The sequence below is a fragment of the Carcharodon carcharias genome, chromosome 8, assembly GCF_017639515.1.
Source record: "Carcharodon carcharias isolate sCarCar2 chromosome 8, sCarCar2.pri, whole genome shotgun sequence".
Classification (NCBI taxonomy): Eukaryota; Metazoa; Chordata; class Chondrichthyes; order Lamniformes; family Lamnidae; genus Carcharodon; species Carcharodon carcharias.
Window position 1 is genome coordinate 19,321,400 of NC_054474.1, and position 12,621 is coordinate 19,334,020.

Below are 12,621 nucleotides of genomic sequence, written 5' to 3' on the forward strand. Positions count from 1 at the left end.
CCCACTGAAACAGCCAAAGGCTGTTACTCATATCTTCAGTAGAAAGAGGACCTTTAGAATAAATAATGACCATCACATTCACTACTTCACCATATGTTGCAGCATTGTGGTTTTGCTCAAAAAAAATTCCAGGCAACTGTTTTTTCTGGATTTTGGATTTCCAACCTGGAGAGGTTACAGTTTATTGGTGATTGATTAGTCTGTAGGTGAGTTAAAATGTGTTTTGTTATGTGAAGAAGACTTCGCTATTTGTTGTTCATCTGCTTTTAACTCAAGGTTCATTGAAATGCTACATAAAGTTCACTTGCGTCACAGAAGCTGAACTTGTTCTTGAAGTAACTAAATCAGCAGGCCCAACTTTCTAAACACGGGTCAAATGGCAACGATCACTGTTGATGGTAAACTCTGCCTCATAGCTTTAGCAGCATGTCAACATGGCTTTGTTTCGACAGAGGTTACCAGAAAGTTAACTAAGGCGTCAAGTTATAATATAACTTATGCCGCTAAAAACTAGAACTTAGGGGTCGGTGGTCACCATTTAAAATTAAGGGGTCACCCACTGAAGACAAAGATGAGGAGAATTGTTTTCTCTCAGAGGGCGGTGAGTCTTTGGAACTCTCTTCCTCAAAAGGCAGAGGAGGCAGAGCCTTTGAATATTTTTAAAGCAAAGATTCTTGATAAACAAGGGGGTGAAAGGTTATGGGGGTAGGCGGGAACGTGGAATGGAGATTACAGTCAGATCAGCCAGGGTCTTATTGAATGGCGGAGCAGGTTCAAGGGACCGAGTTGGCTGAGTTGCTCCTAATTCACATGTTCATATGTAATTGTAAAATAAATACATACCCTAGACTTTTATACTGCCAAAAGACTGTAAAAGTGAGGGCCTCTTGAGCACCTGTGTTGACAGGAGAGCTTGGCATATATTGCTGATGGGTACAGAGAGATGCTAAGGATCTCTTATGAAAGGTCAGCCAGGTCACCTCTGGGAGAGAACTTGGTTGTTCGATGGCCCCTTGATCTTGCCCTCATGTCTGCTGATCAGAGAGTCCTGGATCCCCTTGCCCACACGTATTACTGTGATTTGGCCCCATAGCATCATCTTCATTGGCTGGTGCCTGTTGAGACACCTCATGGTCAGCCTCCCCTCTCTGTGCTGGCTCAGTGTCTTCTATTAGCTCCTACCCTACTCCTCTCTGGAGTGCCAGGTTGTGCAATGTGCAGCAGACAACAATGATGCGAGGTATCCTTGAGAATGTGTATTCCAGAACATCCCCCAGATCTTTGGAGGCATCTAAACCTTATCTTCAGTGGCCTGCCTGACGGTGCCCTTGTGTTCTTATGACAGCCGTTGTATGTGCCCTTTGCCTGTGTGTTGGGTTTATGAACAGGACTCAGAAGCCATGTTTCAGTTGCTATCCCTTGTCCCCAGTGTCCAACCATAGAAGTATTCAGGTGGCCTGAAGAGCTGAGGCACTTGGGACGGTAGGAGTTGTGGCAGCTTCCTAGAAACCCTGTATACACCCGTATGACCTGCTTAGGGTGATCACAGACAACATGAGCATTGAGGGAGTGGAACCCCTTCCTGTTCACGAAAGCTGCACTGAGGGAGCTTTGATGAGCCCAGTCAATGAACCCCTGTGACTGACAGGATCCAGCTATGTCCTTGAAGCTGACTGCCTTCTTGGCTTGACCAGCGATTGGCTGTGAACTTAAAACATCGGTCAGTACATGGCATCCAAGAGCTCCTTTATGCAGTCATGGGCCACTGACTTCGAGATGCCACATAGATCTGTAGACAATCCCTGGAATGAACTATAGGCAAAAAACATTGAGTGCCAATGTTTCCATTAATGCTCTAGCACTGGGTGTCCACCGCTTCCCATTCTCATCAGCTCCTGCTGCAGCAGACCATGCAGCTGCGTCACTACCTTCCTAGAGAGGCACAGTCTTCATAGACAATGGTGTTCGTCCACCTTGATGAAGCTGCACCCCTGGTATTCCCTTTGAGCTGGGTAGTGCCATCTGCAACATTGAGGCCATACTCTTGCCTCCATGCATTGTCCTTGTTCACACCTGCGGCACATGTGCTCCACATGACTGCATTCCCATCTCTGTGCTACTCACCTCCTCACTGGAGGGGTCAAAGATTGGAAGTATTGACTCCATAGTTAAATGAAGCCTCAACTACGATAGGCCCCTCAAGAGCTTTGTCCTACCTCCTGGGATTGCTGTGGACCTGGAAACTGGAAACTCCCTTCCCCAAACAGCACTGAAGTTTGGACTCACCTTCTGCAGTGCCACCAAACTTGATAGCTCTCACCTCTTCAACACACAGACTACCTATCTCAGCAATGTCATGAAAATATAATAATTTTCATAATATTATTATGATTTATTGTAAAGGTAGGTTAATAGTGGGGTTTGGATTAGTTTCTCTGTGTGGATGTGTGTGTGTGTGGTGGGGGTATTTAATTGAATTGGAGGCAGCTGATCTGGGGCTTTTGAGTTATCAAAAGGGAAGTTAGGTTTGAAATGCTAAATATGTAAATTTGGCTGAAGTTTTAGAATGTGAGCTATGAGGAACATTTGCATTTTCAGATAAATTAGGTTAGATTGAATTTTAAAGAGATGGTAAGATGTTACACCTAGCCAGAAGAGGCTAAGCCAAACAGTGTGTTTATTTTTCCCAAAGGTTACTGGTAATATGAGCACTATGAAAGATTTATGTTATGAGGAAAGTAAAGTTGCAAAGACATATTGAAACAATGGGATTTACATTAAAAAGGGAGAAATATATATAAAGGAGCTAAGGTTATATGTAAGGGTGAAGGCATTCTAAGATCTAACATAAGAGTGAAAAGCCCCCAGATCTGTGCATCAAGTTATTGCTTACAGGAACTGAAGTTAAGAAAAATAACTTTGAATATCCCTGTCCAAGGTGTGTGCTTTGCCTGGGTCTGTTGAAATCTATTTTGTTTTACTGTTGTCTTAACAGGGGTGTAACTGGGAGTCCGATTAATTAGGGGAGTTAGGAGTTATTATCGTAGTAATTTGTGGACCTACGTATGTGCTTAAAATCTTTTCTTGTGTTAACAAGTGTTTAATGTAGCTTTGTAAAATACCTCTAAATCTCAGTGGACTTATTACTACTAAGTTCAAAGCATGTATCTCATAATAAAATACAAATTGCAAAACCGTTGTGGCAGCTGTTTCAAGTTCCCCTCTGGGATTTGAGCAGCTCAGCATTTACCATCGGCTGTGCCATGTGGCAGAAAACTGCCAACAATGTTTGCCGATTCCCTCCACCACTTAGCAGCCACACAAGCCTTGCCTTCTTTGAGGAACCCATAGGGGAGAACGCTCCCCATATCAGGCGGGCCGAGCGGGTCTGGGCAGGGGGTGGACCTGATTGCCGCCCGTGATCGGGTCCGCACCACCATTTTACGCGGGCCCGATCAATTAAAGCCCGTCCAGTGTATTCCGCGACTCCCGAGGTTGGCGGGAGTGGGCGGGCGTTGGCAGGCATGCAAAGACCACTGGGCCCAATGGCGACCCAGCGGCCTGTTTAAATGAAGGCCCGGCAGCCTCCTGTAGGCTGCTCACAATGGCCGGGGGAAAGAGCACAGCAGAGGGCTACTGTGCATCACGCAAGTCCAGGGGGTAGGACAGCGGGGCAGGCCAGGCCGGAGGGTGGGCCAGCGGGACAGTGTGGTGCCCCTCGTTTCTCGGACGAGTGCCCAGCTGCCCTCCTGGAGGAGGTGGCAGCGCAGCTGGAGGTCTTGATTCCGAGGGACAGGAGGCGGACCAAGCGTGTGTGGGAGGAGGTGGCTGAGAATGTTAGCTCCCATGCAGTGCACGTGGGTCCAGTGCTATAAAAGACTCAATGACCTCTTGCACTCGGGAGGGGTGAGTACAATGTTGGCTGAAGTTACTTAATGCAGCTTTCAGTCTTTCCCCCCTCCCCACCCCATCCCACCACCCCGTAACTCTGAGTACAGTAACGGTACTGAATCCCTCACGGCATGTTTCCCTCGCTGGGTGTGCCAGAAGATACTGCCCATGCCTAGTTTGCCCTGAGAAGGTTGAGCTAGGATGGGTTCTGCACCCGCAGCATGTGTGACACTGACACCTAGAGTATAGAATGCGGATGAAACTCAAGGGTCTGCACCCAGGCATCGTGCTGGAACTGGGAAGCATGTCAAAGTCAGGGTGCTAACGTGCTGGGATGGGAACTTCCAGTTGGCGGGGCACCAATCCATCTGCTGGTCTTTGTGCTCCATGTGCTTGTGCCTCTTTGCTGAGCAAAGTTACATCTTGTGGTGCCACATGTGAAAGAGGCAGCATTTGGGCAAAGGGAGGGAGGTTAGCCCTAGCTTCTTCACATGAGTGTGCGGCAGCTGTGGGGTGACAAAGAACTGGAGTCCTGCAATGTCCCACTCTGGCTGGGTTGGCAGGGATGTGATGGGAATCCAGGTACAGGCTGGGCCAATCAATGCTCCTCTCTCCTTTTCAGGAGAAGACTGGGCACAATTCCACAAAGCGGAAGCAGACTGGCAGAGGCCAGGCCCAGTTGGCCATCCTGACACCATTCGAGCAGCAGGTCATGGATCTGGAGAGGCGCCAAGCCCCCGGGTCCACCGGTGGCAGTGAGGCTGGGATGCCACAGGGAGTATGTTTGGTGAGCAGTCAGGTCACCATGTGTGTCACAGGAGCCATGGCACTGCTGAATGCTCCATGATTGAAGTTTGCAACATGGGTTTACCCTTGGTTATGGAAGGATGAGCGCATAATGATCTGGGGGAGTGACCTGCAAGTTGACATTGTCTGCACTGTAACTAATCAAATGTCCTTTTTCTTCCTTTCAGCATCACCGGAGCAGGGCCAGGAGGAGGCAGAGGGCCCACCTCTCACCCCTGAAGCCCCCAAGCAAATGCACTCCCCGGCGTCACACCATCTCTGCCAGGCAGGCACCAGTGCAGATACTAGCATCCCGGTGGGAATTAGATCTTCGACTAGTGTCCTGGGGCACAGCGGTGAGGGCAGGGACAGAGAGTGCCCAGGGTGCTGACTGTCGGAAAACTGCTGGGGACTAGGTACTTGCTCGGTCAGTGGCTGATGATGTGCCTTTGGAGTCGTCTGTGAGGCAGTGAATGCTGGAAGTGCAGCCAAGTTATGCGGGAGGATCTGACAGAGATACATAAGGCTAGGCATGGCAAGGTGCCCGTGCTTGAGGAGTCCATGTGGAGCATCACCAATGCAATGAGCCTCATGGTTGAGCGCCATGCGTCCTCCATGGAGAGAGTGGTGACTCTCGTGGAGAGGCTGCTCCAGGGGAATAATCAGGTCCTCCTGGGATTGTGCTCGGACCTGCAAGAACTCACAGCGGCAATGGCCACAGTGGGTCAGTGCCAGTGTGGGAGAAGGTCTGGGCACCATGTATCCCAGCTCGATGCCCATCCATCTACGATGAGCAGGGAGGTCCAAATGGATTTCACGTTGGCACAGCAGCTGCCTGTCGTCTCTGCGAGCTCCTCTCAGGGTGCTCCAGATGAAAGCAGCGGCTCCTCCACCCCACCGCGCTCCCCCCCCACCACCCCCCCACCCCCCCACCCCGCACCTCGTGACCGTGGCATCTGATGAGGCTGCGATGACTGGGGAGATGCCAGCTGTGGAACTGGCTGCTCCCTCCCAGGTGGGTCCAGCACAGGCTCCACGGGCCAGAGGACGGCAGCCAAGGTCATCGAGGCCAACAGGACAGCACAGTGAGCAGGCTGGCTCAGATGCCAGTGCCAGCGAGGGGACAGCACCTAGACGTAGCACCCGTAAGCATAAATTTAAGGCACCATAGGCACACTACGGGTTTCTCACTGGTGCTTTTATGTTGGCCCATAGTAGTTTCTGGAAGACTTGGTGTGATGTGCAACACCTTTTTGTTTTGGTTTATGAAATTACATTTGATATCTCAATAAATGTTGACATGTTGCCATGCCTCAGGGTGATTCCTTACTCCTGCACGTGGATGGGATCCCATGATGTTATGAGTGAGTTGTCTGACATTGAGCTTTATTGACAAGGGCCTTAGTTGATGTTACTATGCAGGCAGATTTAGCACTCAGGTATCGAGTATGGAGCCTGCAGCCCATCTGTGGTGTGCTAGCGGAAGGTGCTTTGGATTAAAGCCTCCTGAGTGTCCCTACCTCCCTGGAGTATGCCCGGGGCAGTGCCTACCCCCTCAGTGTTCCCCTGTGCATGCTCATTCTCAGACTCACTGCTGGACTCATTGTGTGCATCTGGAGAAACTGCGTCTACACCTCCCTCGTCCCATTGCATCACCCCTTTTCAGCACCAGATTGTGGAAAGTGCAGCATGCAACCACTATCACCGACACACGATCTGGGGGGTACTGGAGTGCGCCTCCTGAGCGGTTCAGGCATTGGAAGCGCATCTTGAGAAGACCGATGGCTCTCTCCACCACAGCCCTTGTGGTGCCCCGGCTCCTATTGTACCGCTGCTCAGCCTCTGATATTGGATGGCGGAGAGGTGTCATGAGCCACCTTCTGAGGGGATAGCCCTTGTCACCCAGCAGCCATCTATCCAGCCGGGCTGGAGCACTGAAGAGCCCCGGCATCTGGGAGTGTCTGAGAATGTAGGTATCATGGGAGCTGCCTGGGTACCTTGCACAGACTTGTAGAATCAGCATCCTGTGATCACACACTATCTGCACGTTCATGGAGTGGAAGCCCTTCCTGTTGACGAAGGCACTGGGTTCACCTGCTGGCGCCTCGATGGCCACATTTGTACAGTCTATAGCATCCTGGACATGGGGGAAGCCAGCAATGGCTGCGAAGCCTCTGGCTCACTGTGTCTGATTTGCCTGGTCACAGTGGAAGTGGGCGAAAGTCAATGCCCGTCTGAACAGAGCATCTGTCAGCTGCTCAACACAAGTGTGGACAGCTGATTGGGAGACTCCGCAGAGATCACCCACCGACCCCTGGAAAGAGCCAGAGGCATAGAAGTTGAGGGCAGCTGTGACCTTTAGAGCCACTGGCATGGGGTGTCCACCCACACAGTTAGCGCAGATCTCAGGCCCTATCATCTTACAGATGGAGGTGACTGTCTCACTTGAGAGACGGAGCCTCCTTTGGCACTGCGCCTCAGTCATATTGAGGTAGCTGCATCGCTGCCTGTGTACCCTGGCAGCAGGATAGTGGTGTCTTCTGCGGCCCCTTCCGCCTTGCACTACCTCTTGGCCCTGCGCCCTTTGTGCCTGCGCCTGTACTCCCAAAGGTGGCTGCCCCGGAGACTGAATGTGCACTCCTGGTCTCCTCCCCCTTTGGGCCCTCCCTTCCTCCTCAGAGGAGCTGCCTCCAGTGGAGAGGACAACTCCCATTCCCAGGCTAAGGGAAGGTTTCCTGAAAGCTGCAGGCCCCAAAAATGTTCTTTACTGTCAAATCCTGACCAAGGCTTTTACTCCTGTCCAAGCAGCTGGTATGAGATTTGAAGTATTCCTGCTCACACAGGCAAGTATCAGTAACTTGCACAATTAAATATCTGACAGATAACATTTGTGACCCCACTCACCCTTCTTATCCCACCCAGGGATGAGGTTTATACAAATGTCCCCTACCCGCCTGCCCGCTGTGCCCGTGCAACATCCTGAAGATCGCACAGGGCCCCGAAAAATGACAGTCAATTGCTGCCTCGAGGGCCTTAAGTACATGAATAATTAATGGCGCACTCGCCCACCTAAATATCGCAATGGCGCGTGGCGATGTGGAGATGCTTGCCCGACGTCAGCACGTGTCATTTTACACATCGGCGTGCGGAGCCCCTCCCCACACACCAAGGGAAAATTCTGGCCATACACCCTTCAGAAAATTGCAAAAAGCTCACAAAATTCCAGACAACTGGATGTTTAACAGTGTTAGTTATCACCCCTTCCACTGACCCTTTGCGCTGCTCACAGCTTAAAAATTGGTTGACAGCAGGATGACATCAGGAACCATCCCGACACGATCCCATACCATTTTACTCTCTCCCTCATCTCCATTCCCACCCTCATTAATCCGATAATATTCAGCCTTTAGGTACTAGAGCATCATTTTTTTGCATCTAAAATGGAGAAATTTAGGGAGTCACATTGGGAAAACATCTTTGGCAGTATGAGCTGACAAATTGAGAGATCGGTAAAATGCCCCTTCAATTCTTCCTGCCACCCTGTGGAGCTGGTGTCTGTGAGATTTTTATTTGATTGTTTCATGGGATGTGGGCATCACTGGTAAGGCCAGCGTTTGTTGCCCATTCCTAATTGCCTTGAACTGAGTGGCTTGCTAGGCCATTTCAGAGGGCAGTTAAGAGACAACCACTTTGCCGTGGGGTCTGGGGTCACATGTAGGCCCAGACCAGATAATGATGGCTAGATTTCCTTCCCTAAAGGACAAAAGTGAACCAAATGAGTTGTTACAACAATTGATGATAGTTTCATTGTCACCGTTACTGAGACTATTTTTTTTAAACATTCCAGGGTTATTAATTGAATTCAAATTCCACCAGCTGCTGTGGTGGGATTTGAACCTGCATCCCCACAGTATTAGCCTGGGCCTCTGGATTAAACTAATGACATTACCGCTACACCACCATTGCCCCACAAAAAAACAATGGGCCGGGACAACACTGGCCCACACTAAAATTGGAAATCCTGACCCTTGCACTTCGATCAGGGTCTGAGCCACCAGGAATTTCAGGTCCTGTATATTTTAAAGCCCAAGCAACATCGGGAAAGGTCTTTACAACCAGCAAGAATTTCACACCACATTCATGGAATTATAATTTATGAACGTCTCATTGTCCCATTTTTACCTACGGTGGGTCTGGAGAGAATTAAGACAATGACGTTTAGATAAATCATGAGGCACTGTGCTGTTACCTCACATTAGACTGGAGTTGCAACAATGCAGCTCCACTTGGGGAATAGTTTAATCATGGAGTTATAATCAACTCCAGTATAATGTGAAGGGATAAAACAGTGACCCCACTGCACACCATGTAATGTGCATCAATTTTATCAATCTTTACCAATCATAGATGTGAACCAGACCCCAGCAGACAAAATTCCCCGTATTCTAAGTATGTGTGCTGGTCAGTTTATGCCATTTGTTTCTTCTGTAAAGGATATGTAGCATTATCAAATATATACACAATTTATAGCACAGAGCTTGGAAGAATTTAGCTTGGAGTATTTAATGGGGAGAGGATGAAAAACATCAGCATAAGATGGAACTTACTCTGATAACCATGGATAATAGAAATGGTAGGTGTATCGTTGAGTGAATTAATTAAATGAGCCAACAGAAGGCAGAAAAACTCAATCTTACGCAATGCACTGCATAGCTGAACGATCATTGCTGCTTATTTTTAACATAGCGTCTACAGAATCTGTGAAAGGATTGTTGAAACATTATTAAGAGAATCATTTATATTGCAAATTATCATTCATGATTTATCTTCGAAAAGAGCGATGCAATAATTATATTAAATCAGAACAGATACATGAGAAGAAAACTCTTCATCTGTTCTCAGGTAAAAATATCAATTTCCAGAAATGTTATATTCCATGCATTCAGCTCCAAGTTCATCCTGTCTCTCCCATGAAGCTCATCTTTATTTTGCTTGTGCTACTTGTGCATAGATAACAGATGATTTTTTTTTCTTCAGGCTCTGCAAGAGAGAAATTAACCATTTGTAAAGGCATAAGAAATAGGAACAGGAGTAGGCCATTCAGCCCATCAAGCCTGCTGCACCACTAAGTAAAACCATGGCTGGTCTGATCGTAGCTTTAACTCCACTTTCCAGATGCATAACCCTAAACTCTCCTATAGATTAAAAATCTGTTTTTTGCAGCCTGTAATATATTAAATGACCCAACTTCCACAGCTTTCTAGAAAATTCCAAAGATTAATGAGCTTCTGAGAGAAGAAATTCCTCCTCAAGTCCATCATGAATGCGTAACTCTTTATTCTGAAACAACGCCACCTAGATCTAGAATATCCCTCGAGGGGAAACATCCACTTAGCAGCTATCCTGATAAACCCCCTCAGATTCCTATGTTTCAACAAGATCACTTGTCATTCTTCTAAATTCCAATGAATATGGTCCCAACCTACTCAACCTTTCCTCATAAGATAATCCCTTCATCTGTGGGATCAACCTAATGAACATTTTCTGATCTGCCTCCAATCCAATATATTCCTCCTTGAATACAAAGATCAAAATTGTACACAGTGCTCTAGGTGTGCTCTCACCAATGCCTTACACAGTCGTAGCAAAACTTCCTAAACAAAAACAGAATTACCTGGAAAAACTCAGCAAGTCTGGCAGCATCGGCGGAGAAGAAAGGAGTTGACGTTTCAAGTCCTCATGACCCTAAAAACTTCCTACTTTTATCCTCCATCACTCTTACACTAGTTACAGATTGCCAAGCTGAAAATTACCCATCTATCCCAACTCCCTGTTCCCCATTGGTTAAGCAATCTGCTTTCAATGGTAACATATTACCCCCAAAACCATGAGCTCTATCTTGCATAATAATAATTATAATAATGTGACTTATTTACATCAGACAATTTTACAAATTTGTTGCAGATATTAATGTTGTAGGGCACATGATTTAACCAATAGGAATCAATGTACTTACAATAGCTGAAGAGCGTTTATCATGTTGCATACGTCTGACCCCTGTTTATAATTGCAAACATCACAATTAAAGGATAATATTGATAGGTTGGGCTAACATAAAGCTTAAAAATATGAACATCCCCAAATTAATGCATTTCTCTTGTATAGTCAATAGGTCAGCAAGACGTTGATTGGCAGTGAACCCATTTGTCCTTTGTGTGACACTGGTTGACATTAAGCACTGCATTTACACAGTGAGCCACAGGGAACATCATAAATAAACAAAGCTCTTTCTGTGATTGTTAGGAGATTGAATCAGCCTTGCTGGGTCACTCAGGTGCTTTTGAAAATGGGTGCTCTTCATATTAAATGGCAGGCAGATGAAGCTGGAGGAAGCAGGAGCTGCTCAGAGGGTTGTGCAACTTTGGAACTCTCTGCCTCAGAAGGCGGTGGAGGTGGGGTCACTGAATGTTACTAAGGCAGCTGTTGCTAATAATGTCAAAACTTACTTCAAAAATAGCTATAATAAAATGCTTAATTATCTATCATGTCATTTTTTTTTTCAGAAAAATGCCAATTGGAAAGACATTACCAACTTACATTAATAAAATTTGCAATGTTGCCATAGTTGCCATGCTTCATTAACCATGTAGGAGAATGCATTGGTCATAGGGGCGTTATGGCACCGTACAAAATTTTATGGGCATCGTTTTTGGCTTGGCGGGTGGGCATGCGTGTCACCCGCTCAAGTGTGAAATGATGCGTGTTGGCGTCGGCCGAACGTGCCGCTGTCAACGTGTGGTCACGCCAGAGTCGTCAGCACGCGCACTAACAACTAAAAGGCCTGTAAAGGCCATTAAACAATCAATGAACTTAAATGTTTTTCTGCTTGTCCAATGTTACAGTTGGCAGGCAAGCAAAAAGGGCAAGCGACCTTAGCATTTTTTTTGGAAACCTCGTCTACGACTGGGATCATATTCCTAAAAGCAAATAAAAATGAACTAAATTTAATTAATAACCTGTCCCTGCTCGTGTGACAAAATCACATGAGGGGACATGTTTTATTACATTTTTCAAATCTTTATTTTTTTTTTAAAATAAACTCTTCCTCTCCCTGAGGCAGCTCTGTGCCTCAGGGAGATTTTCAAGCGCTCATGCATGAAGTTCGTGCTCACCCCACTTGCACTCCTCAGCGCCCCCCACACAGGCATCGCTGAGCGCTACCGCTCACGTTTCAATTGGCCTTAATTGGCCCGCCAGCGTGAAACTGCAGTCCGGCCCCGATCGGGGGTGGTGATTGGTTTCCCGACTGACCCCACCCCACCCCCGCCGAGCCCACCCACCAAGGGCAAAATTCTGCCCTATATGTTTGTTCTGAGGGCGTGGCTAGTCTGAAGTTACCCTAAGAGGGCAGTAGACATTCTTTTCGTAGCCACTGTACACTTCAGAAAGCAGTTAACCATAAAGTGTAGATTCGAGTCCCCATTTAAAACATAAGGTGGGTGAATTTCTATGAAGGATATTAATAAACTCAATTCCCTCATGCTCACCTGCAAATTATGAAGCTTATTGGATTCTGCTTCACAAGATACCATTAGATTTGGATTCTTAACTTTCAGTTTCAATTCCCTAAGAGCAGTGTGGGCGTACCTAGACCACATGACTGCAGCTGTTTAAGGCGACGGCCCACCGTCACCTTCTCACGGGTAATTAGGGATGGGCAATAAATGCTGACCCAGCCAGCAATCCCAATATCCCGTGCTTAAATAAATAAACTAAATGCCCAGTATCATAGTCAGTGCCATACTATGTCTGGCTATTGAAGTAACTTATTATTTGTTGTTTATAGTTCTGCAGTCTCAATGCAAGAATGGATCTACAGCACAAAATTTTCTTTAATTCAATATTAATTGACAATTTCACTCTGGGAATACACACGATGTATGT

The 12,621-nt window shown here is 47.1% G+C and overlaps 1 protein-coding gene and 1 long non-coding RNA gene across 2 annotated transcripts in view; both read right to left on the bottom strand.

Moving 5' to 3' along the window:
* Positions 1-9,221: 9,221 nt before the first annotated feature.
* On the bottom strand, positions 9,222-10,737 carry LOC121280689. Its single transcript, XR_005943688.1, has 2 exons — positions 10,694-10,737; positions 9,222-9,717 (listed from the first exon to the last, which is right to left on the bottom strand). It is a non-coding gene; the product is annotated as an uncharacterized LOC121280689 (long non-coding RNA).
* A 793-nt stretch (positions 10,738-11,530) lies between these two features.
* Positions 11,531-12,621, bottom strand: part of LOC121281412 — a 72,805-nt gene continuing 71,714 nt past the window's right edge. Inside the window, exon 17 of the mRNA XM_041194356.1 lies at positions 11,531-11,654. Coding sequence (XP_041050290.1) covers positions 11,531-11,654 — 124 coding nt within the window. The remainder of the gene's footprint in view (positions 11,655-12,621) is intronic.